Source organism: Heterocephalus glaber, unplaced genomic scaffold, assembly GCF_053883595.1.
Source record: "Heterocephalus glaber isolate CG9 unplaced genomic scaffold, H.glaber_assembly_v1.0 deba00001550, whole genome shotgun sequence".
Taxonomy (NCBI): domain Eukaryota; kingdom Metazoa; phylum Chordata; class Mammalia; order Rodentia; family Bathyergidae; genus Heterocephalus; species Heterocephalus glaber.
Genome location: NW_028258343.1, coordinates 11,087,093 through 11,103,327, shown reverse-complemented (window position 1 = coordinate 11,103,327; position 16,235 = coordinate 11,087,093). Strand labels below are relative to the sequence as shown.

Here is a 16,235-nt window from a genome sequence, read left to right as displayed (position 1 = left end):
CCATTGTGTTGACTTTTCTGTGATGTTCTTCAGGACTCAGCAGCCATTGTAGCCTTTCCTTCTGCAAATAGAGCTAAGACCATGGGAACCTATAGATGCTGCTCAGAAAAAGGAGTGTTGGAGAGATGTGAGCAGATTGGATAAATAGAAAAAAATAGAAGGTGACATAAGAAGAACTACTGTGACAAGGGGATATAAAGGGCAGTGAGCTCTTGGCTCAGGGGCAAGAACTGGCATGCCTTGCTTCACACAAAGCTGTGGTGGTAACTTTCTAGTTAGTCCTAGAGCACTGTTTCTCTTTTATATAAATCAAGTAACCCTTTGCTGCTTTAGCCAGCAGAGCTCTTATCTGCCCTTCTGCCTTTCCTTTCCTCCCCAAATCAGGGGTCTCAGCAGACAGGAAATAGATTTGAAGGAAGTAGAGTGAAGCCAGCTATACTGTCTCTCGGTACCATACTCAAAGATTTTACTGTTTTTGTTTCCTTCCTTTCCCCAGTATTAAGACTTCCTTGAATGAAATTCAGCATCTCAGTCTAGGATTGCACTGGTAAAATAGACTTACTGTGGAGGAGAGAGGATAATCAAATTCTAAATCAGATACTACTTTATTGTTTTCTTGCGAGATTGCTTTTAGTCTACTAAATATATGGCAAAGAAATAAAACAGTTTTCTTTCCACCCTTTTGACATATTTAACAACTTGTAGCTCAGAGTTTAGGTTCTGTGAATTTTGCAGCAGGAGCCTATGCCGGCAGCTCACTGTTCCAATCAGATTTGTGTTCTCTCATCCCATTCTCTAGTTGACCCTGGCGAGCACTAGATATTGACTCAGAGAAGAGTTACAAAGATACAGATGATTTAAGGCAGGAGATAGATACTGTATCGTTATTCTGAAACTGGGTCTTGGTCAATGATGTTTCAGAAACACGCACACACGAAACCAAGCATTGATCACAGAGGTAGAGTTGGTGGGTAGGTATCTGAGAAAAGTGAAGAGACTTACAAGAAAAGAAAAGAATGAGAAAAGGGAGATGAGCATCAGAAGTCACCAGTGTGTATAATTAAATGCAGTTTATCAATCTAATACATTAAAAAAAATCTAGCAGTTTTGTGGGTTCTCAATTCCCATACACCCTCCTCCCTAATACTTATCGTTACCCAGTTAACTCTGCACCCATATGTTTACCACTGTTGACAAAATTAAGCCAAGTTGGACTGAGGCTGCCAGCTTTCCTATCTTATACTTTGTTAACACCTTGGGCGGGGATAACTTGATATCCATATCCTTATCTCCTTTGCCTTTCCCCATCCAGCCTTGACAGTTTATTACCCATTCACTTTTTTCCTATTTTAATAATTTCTTAACAAAGGGACTATTTCTTTTCTATAGCAGTGAGTACATTGAATAGTCTTCTCAGGAACTGGCAGATTTGAGTCCAAGTTCATTTATATATTTGAGATAGAAACATTAGAGTAGTAGAACGCATATAGTATATTTAAGATGGTATAACAATACGTTCATTTAAATTGCTTTCAGACCAAAACAGCACTATAAACTATCCTTTGTGTTAATTTTTCTCCATATTCTGTGACAAACATTAGATTGCATGTAATTAGAGATAAGGGAGTGTGCCTTATTGCATTTTTTTTTTTTTTTTTTTTGTACCAGGGATTGAACTCGGGACCTTGCACTTGCGAGGCAGACAGCTGAACCACTGAGCTAAATCCCCGGCCCTTAGTTGCATTTTATTAACAAATGAAAAATTATATATATTTAGAGTACACAGTGTGATATTTTGATGGATGTAGACATTGTGGAATGATTGGGTAAAGCTTATTAACCTATCCAGCACCTCAGGCAATTATTTATTTTCTCTTGTAGTGAGAACATAGCAGTGTTCAAGTTTGTATTACTGTCCTTACCACTCAGTATGGTAGATCTCCAGAACTGACTCCTCCTCAGACTTTGTACCTCTGCCCAACATCTCCCTAATGTTTCCTCTGTCTACCCCCACAAGTGCATTCATGTTGTCCCAGCTGACAGGATTTCCTTCTTTACTAAGGGTAAAAATTACCCCACTGTGTATATGCCACATTCTCTTTATTCATTCGTTCGTTGATGAATCCTTAGGCCAGTTCCATATCTTGGCTTTGGTAACTAGTGCTGCAGTGGGCATGGAAGTGTGGGTGTCTCTTTAGCATACTGATTCCATTTCCTTCAGGTACATATATGGATGACTGAAAAATACAATGTGCTTTTAAATTTTTTAAAAATTACATAGCAACTTTCATGCTGTTTTCTGTTTTGGTTGTACAAATTTACTTTACACCAGTGGTGTATAATGGTTCCCTTTTCTCCACACCCTGACTAACACTTACCTCTTGTCTTATTGATAATAATGATTCTAGTAGGTATGAGGTGATATTTCACTGTGGTTTTACTTTACATGTCCCCCTGATGGCTATTATTTTGAGCACCTTTTCATATTGGCCATCTGTATGTCTTCTTTTGAGAAATGTCTTTTCGGGTTCTTGGCCATTTTTTTAATTGTATTTCTTACTGCTAAGTTCTTTTTATTCCTTTTGTATTTTGAAAATTAATCCCTATCAGATGTATGGTTAGCACATATTTTTTCCCATTTTATAGATTGTCTCATTGGTCTTTTATTTGCTGTCCAGAAGCTGTTTACTTTGGTGAAATCCATTTATTTTTGTTTTTGTTGCCTATCCTTTCTAGGTCATATCCAAGAAAATTCTCCTATGATCATTGTTAGGAAACTTTTTCTCCATATTTTTTTCTTCTAGTAGTCTTATAATTTCAGGTCTTACATGTAAATCTTTACTTCATTTTGAGTTGATTTTTGTGTTTGGGATGAGATGAAGGACCAGACCTTTCTTCTCCACGCAGCTTTCCTGGTGCCATTCATTGACGAGACTTTCTCCACTGTGCGATTTTGTTATCTCTGTCAAAGAGCAGTTGACTGCATGTGTGTGGGTTTATTTCTAGGTTCTCCCACCTGTACTGTTGGTCAGTGTATCTGTTTTTATGATAGTACCTTTCTGTTCTGATTACTGAAGGTTTGTAATATGTTTTGAAATGAGGAAGTGTATTATCTCTAGCTTTGTTCTTTTACTCAACACTGGCTATTTGAGGTCATATGAAAAATGACAGTGGAATTTTGAAAGGTATTTCATTGAGTCATTTTAACAATAGTCATTCTTCCAGTCCATGAATACCAAATATCTTTCCACTAATTTATGTCTTCTTCAGTTTCTTCCATCCGTGTTTCAGTTTTCAGTGTACAGATCTTTTACCTCCTTCATAAAATTTATTCCCAAGTATCTTATTTTTTGATGGCATTATAAATGAGATTGTTTTCCTTGATTTCCTTTTCAGGTAGTTTATTGTTAGCATAAGAAACATTACTGATTTTGGGGTGTTTTTTTTGTATCCTGCAGCATTACTGAATTCACTTGTCAGTTCTACAGTTTTTGTGGTTTTTAATAGATAAGCTCATTTTGTCAACAAAGACAATTTCACTTCACACATTCCTATTAAAATACCTATTACTTATTTCTATTACCTAATTGCTCTCCCTAGAGCTTCCAGTACAATGTTGAAAAGGGGTGGTAAGAGTGGACATCCTTGTCTTTGATCCTAAAGGAAAAATGTAATTTTTCACCATTGAATATGATGTTAGCTGTGGTTTGTCATGTGTGGCCTTTGTGGCATTGAGGTACAGTCCCTCTGTTCCTAATCTGTTGAGAATTCCTATCATGAAAGGGTGTTGAATTCTATCAAACACTTTTTCTCCATCCTTTGAAATAATCATATGCTTTTTATCTTTCATTCTGATAAGATAATGTATGACATTTATTAATTTGTGTATGTTGCACCATTCTTGCATCCCCAGGATAAATTCCACTTCATCATGGTGAAGGATGCTTTTTATGTCTTTGTTGAAGAATGATTTAAATAACCAAACATAAACTACTTGAAATGTTGTCAGGACTTGAGAGACGTGTGGGACAGATGAAGGTCTGCCCTGTCTGTTCACTTCAGTTGACTACTTCTAGACCAACCATGTTCTTTCAGAATTGCTTATGGATCTTGTTTTTCATTTGGAAGTAAAGCAGCACAAGCAAAGAAGAAGGAAGCGGGTTTGTGCATAAGCGCTTAATATGGTAGGGATTTATTTTTCTGAAGACCAGAAACCAAAGCCCACAAGTTGCTGACCTTATTGACCTGTTCTAAAGCTGCTGCTAGGTGGATGAAAAGAAAAATCGACATCGAACACCCTGAATAGATGTTACCATCTTCCAATTGCTGACTTCTTAATACCAGTTCCAGTGATTTCATCATCCTGTATCTAACACAGAATCCACCACAGAGCTTGTTTTGGTTTAGGTCCACGTCTCTTTCCTGTCGCTCAAAGTTCTAGCTTTTATAAGTGGAAAGCTAGAGATTAATTGTTAAGATTTGATTTGCTTATTGTTGATTATGTTGAATAAATGAAAACTATGTTAGTTTTAAATTGTATTCTTATCTTTTATTTTGATTTTGTTTTACTTAGCACATTTGGAATTGAAAAGCCTAGATGTAAACATTAATATTTTGCATTAAATAGACTGAATGCATACGGTTCACAAAGGACTGTGATACTCTTAGAGAAAGGTAAATGTCATTTAATCTTTGTTTTTAAATAATATGTCAGCCAATGAGTAACAGAAGTATACTATACTCTGAGGTATGACATAATAACATCTGAAATTATATATAACCATGGCCGGACAATTGAGGAAAATCCTTTTCTTCTCCAAATAAAATTCCTCATCTTTCTCTTATGAAAGAGTAAATGTCAAGCACAAAAAAATCTAATGAAATAGTTAAGTCAAAAAGTGCTTAGTGTCCAGAGGCCATTCATCAAGTATTTGGAAGTTATTACAACTAGTATAATATATTAATATACCATTTTTACTTACATTATTGCATTTGACACCATTAAATACAACCGTGGATGAAAAATAGAAAAATATATACAATCTACTATTAACATCTATATCAAGAGGCCTTACATATCAGAAATAAAATGTCTTAATTTGGCAAAAGATATAAATTCTCAGTTTATAAAGGAAGACTTCTAAATAGCCAGCAAATTATATTCAGACTTACTCTCAGGAAAATGTAGACTGAATGAAAATTCCTCATTTCACCAATCCATTTGGCAAAAAATGAACTTTACCAAGTATGGAAAGAAGCAGACGCATTTAACTGTTAAGAGTTAAAGCATTTTTAAATAGTTTGATGAGGAATCTACCAAAATCCACATATTTAAAGGTTTTTCTAACTTTTGACCAATTCCATTTTCCAACAAAAATTACTTACCACATGTACCTAAAGCTGTAAGTTAAAGCATAGCCACTGTGAAATGCTGCTTGTAAAGCAGAATGAAGTCAGTTTAAATATATATTAACAAGCAAATATTTAATAAATTTTATGCACACAAGAACATGCAGCCATTGAACCAAGGCATATACATAAATCCTATATCATAAGGGTGGTGGATACAATGTTAAATAAAAGGTCCATGTTGCAAAATATGTTTAAAAATATTTGTAGATTGTATGTGCATTTTTATGTATGCTTCTAAAATGCCTATTTAAAAGGATAACTGCCAGACTCTGAGTAGTGTTTAGAGAATGTTGGGCATGAAAAAGTTTTTTTTAAATTCAAAGGGTTTTTTTAGCCTGTGTGGTTCTATTAGCTAATTTGCCCAATCAACATATATTGCTTTTTTGTAATTCTTTAGGTTAGCCAAAAAGTGCTTATGAAATACGTAGCAAAGCTAGAGACCGTATTTTTATCTTTTATTCACTTTGACTACTGCAGTGTATTGTCTTTCTGTTACCATTTTACATCAGCAATCCTTTATTGTCCACAGCATTTTTATTTCATTTAACAGCAAATTATGGATTCTTAGGGAGGTAGCAAACTTTCAACATAGCATCTTATAACTTGAAGTGATATTTTCATGCTGATTTCTCAGTCAAGTTTTCATCCTTATTTTAAAATGTGAAACAATCTGTAGAAGAGATTCCTTTACACATTGATCTTGCTTAAAGACTTACTAGCTTTGTTTCTAAAAGTTAAGCCACAGATACATAGGGTCACCAACTTCTTTCTCCATTTTTCTTATTCTCAGTAGGCCCTTTGGGTCCATTTGGAAGAGGCAGGTGTGAATTTCATCTCACTGTACATGTAGCTCCTTCCCAAGCTGAGCTTCTGATTGCAATACTTTGCAATGTTATTCTTCTTTCATTATAAGAAATAACTAGAATGGGACTGAATCATTCAGAACTGTGGCATTTGGAAGAGATTGACAGCTACCATTGAACTTACCCTGTATAGAGAAATATATAGGAGAATCCACTAATCTTTTCCTATATAGAGTTAGCACCCTAGTTTGGAATGTTCTTTAAAAGCTTATTTGGTTTTCTTTTGAACTTTTATAAGAAACAGCTTAATAAAAGGAAGAGTTCATAGTTATCCTGATATATCACTGGAAGTGTTTTGAAAAGTAAGGCATTGCAAGGGAAATTCATGAGTGTGTCTAAACTAAATAATCATTTTTATGTTAATTTCCTGAGATAATTGTTACATTGAAACTGTTCCCTTTATAATACTTTTTAATCTTGCAAGTATGGTTGAGAGTCTGTATGTCCAGAGAAATAAATGTAGACTCGGGATTTTTAGCATGAGAATTTTAGAACTTGTTCCATGATTCTAGCTTGCCAACTTCAAATTAGTATTTCCTCCTTGTTCTGTTCATATTTTTGCCTTTGACTGTTTCTTCAGGTAAAAATGCTATTGAGAGGATTGAGGAGGAGGTTAATACTGCTGTGAAAATATTTATGCTTTTTATTAGATCCACACCCCCTACCCCAGCATAATCTGAGTTGTAACACTCCTACTGAAAGGCTCAGAAAGATAGTAAGTTATTGAGTGTTCATTTTTTGCCAGGTATTAGGCTAAACATTGTGTATGCATTTTGTCATTGAATTGTCACAGCCACCTTTGCAAGTAGTTATAATTATCGTCCTTGTTTGACAGATGAGGAAGAGAAGGCTTAAAAGTTAGAACCTATATGACTAGTGAGTTGAACTTAGATTTATCTCATTCAAAAATCCCATACCATTAACATCTGTCATACTCTTTCTCTGTACTCCAGCAGGAAAACTTTCTCATAAGTATGACAGAAACACTTCATGTACTTTCCTCCTTTTCTTATTTCTCTGCTTTTTATCGTTTTCATATTCTTTTGAGTTGTAAATGATGCAAAAAACACACTTGTTTAAAAGTGTTAGCTTTGTTCAAATCTGCCTTAATCTAAGTGTACCTCCATCATTGTCTATAATTTTAAGAAATTATTCTTCATTGGTTGAATCTTCCCTATTTACTTACCTTGGAGTTTTTGTTCTTTGTATACTTAACATTTCTAAACCCATAATATCTGGAATAAGTGAGAGTAACTGTTAACTATGAAACCTAGCTACTTAACTAAAAAATCTTATTTTTAGTATCTATATGACTTTCTAGTTATGCATTTATATTCAGTGTTCTGTTCTACAATTTAAAGCTAAAGAAAATTTCCGGAAAATATGAAATAAAAAAGGAAATGCGTAAGTACCTGCTCATTGCTTTTGAGACATGTATGGTTTGGATTACTCCTTTCCCATTCTTAACTGGGATTTATCTAATAATGATGTGTTTTCTTCTTTGTGTTCCAAGGGTAGCCATTCCACAAAAGTAGAAGCGGTGGTCCGAACCCTCATGAGAATACAGCGCACAGACCCAGGAGCTAAAGCCCTTGTTTTCTCTACGGTATAGTTCATATTTTCCTCTGCAGCATTAACTCTGACCCGCTTTCTGTCTCTAATCATTTTATGTCTAAGAACTAATTTCTAATGCTTGCCCTAATGTAGATAAGAGTTAGAATTACAGATAGACTTTTTTCATATTCAATTTTTTTCCATATCCTTAAATGTAATTCTTTCTAGAGAAATTGGATAATACTTTACAAGGCAGTTTCTGTTTTATGATTTTATATTAATTTTATTTAAAGATATTCTTACTTTAATATTTTGAAAATTGGAATCTATGACCTTTAAAGTTGCATTTCACAAATGAATTTGGTTGTTTAAGAAAATTATCACATAAAGAATAGAATAAATCCAACAGTTTTCATTTTTTGAAAGATAAAGTGAATACATCCACTAAACATTGCTTCAAACATACTCATGTTTTTATCCTATTTTTTAACCAGCATTTGATGCAAAAGAAAAAATGTTACAGCACAGCTAAATAACATTGATAGTACTGCATTTGAAGATTTGCTCTATATTACTTAAATCTAAGGTATAAAAGTTACTGTGATTTAGTCCCCTCAAATCCTCCTTAGACAAAAGCTGTGTGTAAATACAGGCTTTCTTATGTTTTATGTGTTCTAGTGGCAAGATGTATTAGATATTATTTCAAAAGCTCTTACCGACAACAACATGGAATTTGCACAAATCAGTCGTGTTAAGACATTTCAGGTATGTCAAGATTTCACTCTTGTTTGTTGATGTGAATTCAGTTGCAAACCAAAACTGCTACCTAGCTTACTTACATGTATTGCCATGTGTCATATAAGTCCCAGAAGTGGAGATTGAGTTCTTGACTAATTCTAAAATTAGCATTTTAAAGCATAGTAAAGAAAATAGAGATTTTTCAGTCCTTTTTTATTGACCACTTAAAAGACCATCCTCTTTTTAACAGTCATCTGACTTGAGAGCCTTTAGTATAGGAAAAGATTGCCCACGAGATACCTTTTGAACAGGGCCTTGGGCCTGGGTGTCAGACAGAAGTGAAAAGTACCATGGTCAAAATTGTTCTCACATCACTGTCAGCACAGTGACAGGTGCACGTCATGAGGCACACACGTACATGCACACAAAACTCAGCAGATTCATGTCTCTTATCTCACATTCACTCTAGCACACTTTTCTTTCTTACATTTACCTTGTGACTTCCACTGTATTTTAGTAAAGCACAAGAGAACTTTGATGATAATTTTCCTCACAATGAAAGACAAGCAATAAGTTTCCATTTTCTGAAATTATTTCGCGATGACCTAATGTACCATTAACATCTTTACTTTGAACTATGAAATTCTGCTCTTTTAACCTCCAGCTAAAATTAAAATGTGTATTTCTTTTTTAGGAGAACCTATCAGCGTTTAAACATGATCCCCAAATCAATATTTTGCTGCTGCCCCTGCACACAGGTTCTAATGGATTAACTATCATTGAAGCAACTCATGTTCTCTTGGTGGAGCCCATATTGAACCCTGCCCATGAGCTGCAGGCCATAGGGAGGGTGCACCGAATTGGACAGACAAAGTAAGGACTGAAATTAGCATCACCCAGACACTAAATCAGCACTTACACCCCTCATTTATGTTCATGGTAGCCTGTTTACTTTTAATCACAGGTTGAACATCCCTCATCTGAAATTTTAGGGACCAGAAGTCTATCAAATTTCAGATTGTTTTCGGATTTGGGGATATTTGCATATACATAATGAGATATCTTGGGGATGAGGCCCACATCTAATAATGAAGTTCATTTATATTTTATATTTTATTTATATTTTACTTTATATACATAACCTGAGGGTGATTAATTTTACAATAATTTTAGTTCATGTGGATTTTGACTACAATCCATCACGTGAGGTCAATTATGAAAATTTCTACTGGTATCATGTCTACATTCAAAAATATTTGGATTTTCGGACAAGGAATGCTCAACCTGTACTTCCTAATTCAAATTTTAAGCATCATTATATGATTAAAGAGCATGGAATTTTGAAATGTGCCTCTCCTAAACAGCAAACCCATGAATTCTCCTGGTTTTTTGTCTTTGTTCATACAAAAATCTGATCATTTCATCTAAAAATATTGTTAGGCATTCTTAAGACAGCTGCAGAGTTAAAGGTAATAGATCATGACTTTGAGAAGAATTGAGTTTTGATTGTCAAGCAAATGTCTAAAAGAAGACTTATCTCCTACATGACTGAAAACAAATGACTCCTTATGAAATTTTTATCCTAAGAAAAAGCATCATCCTAGGTCAGCTCTAAGAGACAGACTGAGCTTGAGGCCCAAAACAAACCTAACTGTGAACATTATGTGGTATATTCTGCTTTTATGAAATATCAGCATGAACTGTTATCTTTGATAAGGCCTCCCACATACATTATTTCATGAGCATTAGATGACTTGAATGTTTTCAAATAAGCACATTTATACTAAGCACTCATTCAGTGTTACTGAACACCTAATAAATGTCAGGCATTTTACTGCATACTGAAGATTCAAGTTTAATAAGACATAGTTTATTCTCCAGCTGGGAGCGTACAGAGGAGGTCACTAGGTAGTACAGGAAACAGACGATTTAATGTCAGGTGAACATAAAGGCAGTGAGCCTCTGTGTGCTAGAGAGCCAAGGAAGACTTCATTAGATTGAGTCTTGAAAGAATAAGTATTTCAAAGGTGGGCTACAAAAGTGTGTTCATATAGCCAAAGAGATTCACATGCGCACAAACAGAGGTGATCGTCATCCTGACATCCTAGGGACTGTAAGAAGCAGGAAAGTGCTGAAGTATGAGAAAAAGTGGCAGGAGATGAGGTCTTCCATATGAGACCTGGAAATATGGGCTGCTGTATAAGCAATGGCTGGGAGAGCACATAGAAAGTCTTGATTTTAAATGGGACAGAGATATGTTCATCACTCAGTCCATTAACAAGATATGGCAAAGTGATTTCACTCTGTTAAATGCAGGCTTAATGCATCTTATCTTAGATTTGTTTTTTGTTTGCTTTGTGCTGTGTTTGTAAACAATAACTTGTCCTAACTGTGTTTTTCTAAAACCTAGACTGGGCTTATTTCAGATTTAAAAACACAAGTCAAAAAAGGCTGTTATTCAGCACTATCCAACGATTTTACTATGCTTTCCTAATAGATGGAGACTATAAGACTTCTATGTCTTCCTCCTCCCCGCTGATGATTTGGCTTCATGTCAAGAACATGGCCTGTACCTCATCCTGCCATTGTCAGCCTGCATCAGTCCCTGTGAGCTGTGCTCATTAGTTCTGTTGACCACCTGCTGTGTGCAGGACACTCTTCTAGTTACTTGAGATCCAGTTGTAAGAGGATTGGTCGGGAGACAGCGCATAAACAATAAGCATATAAAAGATACACTATGTCGGGAGCTAAAATAGTACATCAGGGCGAGGAAGATTGAAGGTACAGGTGGAGGCCAGAACTTACTGAGAAGGTAACGTGAATAAAGACAGAGAGACATGGGAAAGTTAGTCATGGAGATATCTTGGCAAAGAATATTTCAGAGGAGAGCGCACTTGGCATGCCTGGTCTCTGTGAGGAACAGTAAGGAGCCCAGGTGCTGAAGAAGACTGAGCCAGGGAAGAGAAGGGAGGCCTGAAGTCAGGGGAATTATACTGGGCCCAGGAGGCCACTGTGAGGACGTTTACCGTGTGATACAGGGATCCATCAGAAGGCTTTGAGCTGAGGAATGACTCGGTCTAACTCGGGATCTAAAGAAACCAATCCTCAGTTTTGTGTTCAGACCAGGGTGAAGAGGATCAAACACAGAGAGCCCTGGAGGCCATTGTACTAGCCTTGGTGGGAGGGAGTGGGGAGCTGACCATGCTGGGAGCAGTGCCCATGCTAGAAAATAGGATTTCTCTATATTTTATTTTATGTTGAGGTAATGAGGAATGAGCTACATTTCATTGAGCTACATTTCCAGCCCTTTTTCATTTTTCATTTTGAGACGGGATCTCACTAAGTTGCTAAATCGTCTAGGCTAGACTCAAACTTGCATTACCCCCATTCCCAGACTGCTGGGATTACAATGTGCCACCTGCCTGGCTCCTGGATGTATTTTGAAAGTACAACTGATACTATTTGTGGACATAGTGGAGATGGGCTGAAAGAGAATCAAGAGTTAACACCCTAAACTTTGGCCTAGATGATTAGAAGGATGAAAAGCCTGCAGCTGAGCTAGAAAAGACCACAGTAGACCAGATTTGGTGAGGGAAGGACAGAAGTTTTCTTTAGATGTAAGTTTAAGATGTTTATTAGACATCCAAGTAGAGATTTCTGTTCTGCACTTGGATGTACAAGTCTAGAGTTTGGGAGAGAAGTCTGAGGTACAAATTAGAGGTCAGAAACAGGTAATGGTACTTTTAAGTCAAGAGACTGAACGAGATGAGCTAGACAAGAGAACCAAGAACAAAACTCCAGGGCACCCCAAAGTTAAAAGGCTCTGTAAGGAGGCACAGTAATAGACGAGCAAAGGCCACAGAAAACGGTCAAACCAATGACACGGGCATGACCAACTGTATCACGTGTAATCAGAAGGTCAAGATAAAGAATCTCATCTTTGGGATCTGGTCATTAGTTATAGCAGCCTGGAGACTAAAACTACTTTCAGTAATATAGTAGATGTGAGTGCTTATGAAGAAAGAATGGGATTCTGTATCTTCTAATTTAACAAACACATACAATGAAGAGAGGTTAAGTGACTGGTCCAGAGCCTGGAAAGTGGTGGCAGATGTAGGGCTGCAGTCCATGCTTCAGCTACAATTCACTGCTCTTTTGGCGGAGCTCACAGGACCAGGACTTTAAGGAGTTTTGCTGCAGAAAAAAGGAAGCGATTAATATCAAGACTGATTTTTTTTTTTGTCCTTCCAAATGGGAGAAATAAGGAGAAAATGATTAATTGGGGGCAGAACAACTAGGGAAGCAAGGGGAGGAAAAGAATAGTGGACCAGTATGCTTGAGAAGGGAAGGGGACACAGGACCTAACCCTGAAATGTGGGGTTGGTGTCAGGTAGGAGCATGCATGGGTCGTCCCTAGTAACAGGAGGGAGCCACCGTGTATGCCTTCCCTCTCGTCCCAAAGAAGTGTCTCCTTGCTTTCAAAAGCCATTCCCTCTGTTTGTCCCATCCATTCTCACATTCTCAAGGACTTTCCTCTAGTCATACATCACCACATAAATACATCTTAATATTATCCATCTTTAACACGTTGACAGCAGGGCCATAACTTGTATGTCTCTGCCGGATGGCTCTGAACCACTGCTAGTACATGCATGACTGTCCCAAAAGGCAGCATAGGACAGTTGCATCGGGTGACTTGTATCACCAGTGGTTCAAGTTAGCAGGAACATGAGTTAAAAACAAAAAACATACACTCTCCTACACTCCATTTTCAAAAACTCCCTAAAGCTCCCATTCTCTCAGCCTTTCTGTTTGGGTTTTTAGCCTTACCATCCCACTAAAATGAGGGTCTTAACATTATTGATGACCTACTTCTTACCAGTCCCAGTGCTACAAGTAACATTGACAGGTTCGTGACTCTCAAGTGTGTGTGTGTATGTGTGTGTGTGTGTGTGTGTGTGTATATATATATATCCCTTGACCCCAAAATGCCCATTTACCTCCTGCTTCACCTTCATATATCCAGTTCTCTCTGTACATGGATCCATGGAGTCAACCTTCTCCTAATGCCTAGCTAGTAAGTACCTTAAGCTTAACATGGGCAAATCATAACTACTTTCCTACTGCCCTCCCACACACCCTAAGCCTTCCTCATCTCAGAATGTGGCAGTATCATCTGTAGTTGGCCCAGTTAAGAAATCTAATCTCACATCCAGATTATTATTTCAGTCTCGTCAACTTGACCGCCACATTTCCATATCTACTGACTAATTGCTGTCCTCACTGACATGACCAGAGCACAACCCACCCTCTCTTACCTGCACAACTACAAAACTTACCTGGCTTCTCTGCTTCCACCACAGCCACAGAGATTTGTAAAGTAAAAATCAGATCATGCCTAAAAACCCCCGAGAGCTTTCCACTGTAACCCCAGTAAAGTCCAGTTCCGGTCATGGCCCTGCTTCTCTCCAGCCTCTGTGTCACCTCTGTCCCTCGCGAACAGTAATGCTTCTGTCACACTCGCTCTCTGTCAGCCGCCCACACATTTCAAGCTTTCTCCAGCTGCAATCTCCTCCCAGTAAGGAACCCTGCTTCTTCTGCTTGGATGGGATGCTCTTCCAGCTCCTCTTTGCCTTCCGACCTCACCATCTCTCTCTCCCCGACATCTCTCATGTCCCAGCTCATACGTTCAGCTCTTCATGACATCATCTCCGCATGAAACACTCCGACTTCCTTCTGCGTGTACTATCTCTCTCCTCACTGGAGTGTTAGTTCACAGAGATCAACTGGTGCTGAGGTGCCCTCATTCAAGCACACTGATGAGTGTCACAAGTGGGCGCCGACTGGCGAGTATTGCTTAAGTCAGTTCCTGTAATCTTTTCTTTCCGTTTCTTTTTTATTAATATATGTTTGTGATACATACTTGTTTACAGTCGCACTCATCTTGGGGAACTGGTACATATTCTGGCAGTCACTGTTTAGCTGTTGTCAGTTGTGTTGCTGTAAACAGGTCTGCGTGTGTCGCTGTACGTGGTGTCCTTAGCTCTTTTGGAAAGAAGCCCAGAAGAGGGAAAGTTGAGTCAAATGGAGTTTCTATTTTTAGTTCTTGAGGAATCTCCATACTGATTTCTGTAGTGATTTTACTAGCTTACATTCCCACCAGTTACATAAAATAATTCCTTTTCCCCATAAGCTGCCAGCATTAGTTGTTTTTTGTCCTTGATGAGAGTCATTTTTCTAGAGTAAAATGGAATCTCAGTGCTGTTTTGACTTGCATCTTCTAATTGCCAGAGATGCTTAACATTTTTTGTGTGTACTTATTGCCCGTTTGTATTTCTTCTTTTGAGAAGTGTACTAATTTAAGGTGTCTTTAAACTTACAATTATTATGTCCCTTCTAGACCTACAATTGTACACAGATTCTTAATTAAAGCAACAATAGAAGAAAGAATGCAGGCCATGCTGAAAACTGCGGAGAGGAGGTAGGAAGCAACTTCCCATCAATACATGCTGCAAGGTTTCCCTGTTTATTTACACAGGATGTGTTCAGAACATCCTCACTTAGAAGGCAACAAAACATGCAACACAAATACTTTTGTATAAGGAATGACATTTCACATATCTGGTATTTCCCAGTTAATGTTTTACATGTTCTATATTGAAGTTATTAATAGGGTGTAATATGTAAAAACATTTTCAACTCAAACTTTTCATTACCATTCTGGGTTACTCTTTAAAGAATATGGGGAAGGCAGGTGGTATGATACTGGGGATTGAACCTGGGGCCTTCACACAGAGCTACTTCTCCAACCCTTTTTATTTTGAGACAGCGGGCTCAAACTGATGATCCTCCTGCCTCAGCCTCATAGAGTGCTAGGATTAGAGCACTATAACTGGACTGTCAGGTGTATATCCCTTATGACTCTCGGGTGTATATCCCCTGACCCAGAAATACCCATTTAACCCCTGCTTCACCTTCATATATCCAGTTCTCTGTGCATGGATCGATGGACTCCACCTTCTCCTACAATGCCTAGCTAATAAATGTCCTCAACTGGATACACCACTACAACCAGATTAAATAAAATATATTTGTGCCCTATCTAAACCTTAGTTTTATAGGTGTAAAACTCAGCTTGTATCGCTGCATAGTACTTGTTAGTCACTTGCAATTAGGAATATCTGAATTTTAAAACTTGGCCGGTGGTTGTGGTATCAATCCAGAGGCAGAACAGATGCAAAGAGACCAAAACAGTCTTAGTTTTAAGATTTGGCTTTGAAATCATTAAGCTTTCTAATATTTATGCTATGAATTTTCTTCACCAACATTTTGAAACAAACTGATACCTTTCTCCCTGTGTGCGATAGGACTGGAAGACAGCAGTCAGTCGGGGTGATTGCCTCGCAAGAGAGGGTCTCCCCATTGCTTTGCATAGCAGAGAAGCAGGTGGACAGAAACCCTCCACCTGTGGTGTATGGGAAGGAAGGGCTCCACCTGAACAGGAAGGCTTTCTCCTCTGTGTGACAGACCCTAGTGATATCATTTACACTAAGTAAATTTTAGAAAGCAATTAGAACCTCTGCTGAAATTCTCCTCAGACACATTAGCTTTTCATGGTCGGAGGTAAATTGTAAGGTTTGAGCCTTATGGCAAACCTTACAGGGACCT

At 37.5% G+C, this 16,235-nt stretch overlaps 1 protein-coding gene and 1 long non-coding RNA gene across 11 annotated transcripts in view; one reads left to right on the top strand and one right to left on the bottom strand.

Moving 5' to 3' along the window:
* The window catches only part of Shprh (SNF2 histone linker PHD RING helicase), an 83,385-nt gene that overhangs the window by 65,149 nt on the left and 2,001 nt on the right, over positions 1–16,235 (top strand). For 8 of the 10 annotated variants that reach the window (XM_004846013.4, XM_021259272.2, XM_087190081.1 and 5 more), the window contains 4 exons: positions 7,789–7,881; positions 8,508–8,594; positions 9,262–9,440; positions 14,968–15,048. In XM_004846013.4, coding sequence (XP_004846070.1) covers positions 7,789–7,881; positions 8,508–8,594; positions 9,262–9,440; positions 14,968–15,048 — 440 coding nt within the window. Of the gene's footprint in view, positions 1–3,913; positions 4,540–7,788; positions 7,882–8,507; positions 8,595–9,261; positions 9,441–14,967; positions 15,049–16,235 lie in introns of those variants that run through there. The other 2 variants (XM_087190083.1, XM_021259276.2) reach the window with 2 other exon arrangements.
* Positions 10,397–14,563, bottom strand: LOC147824242 (uncharacterized). The gene is made up of 2 exons (XR_015442510.1): positions 13,907–14,563; positions 10,397–12,761 (listed from the first exon to the last, which is right to left on the bottom strand). It is a non-coding gene; the product is annotated as an uncharacterized LOC147824242 (long non-coding RNA).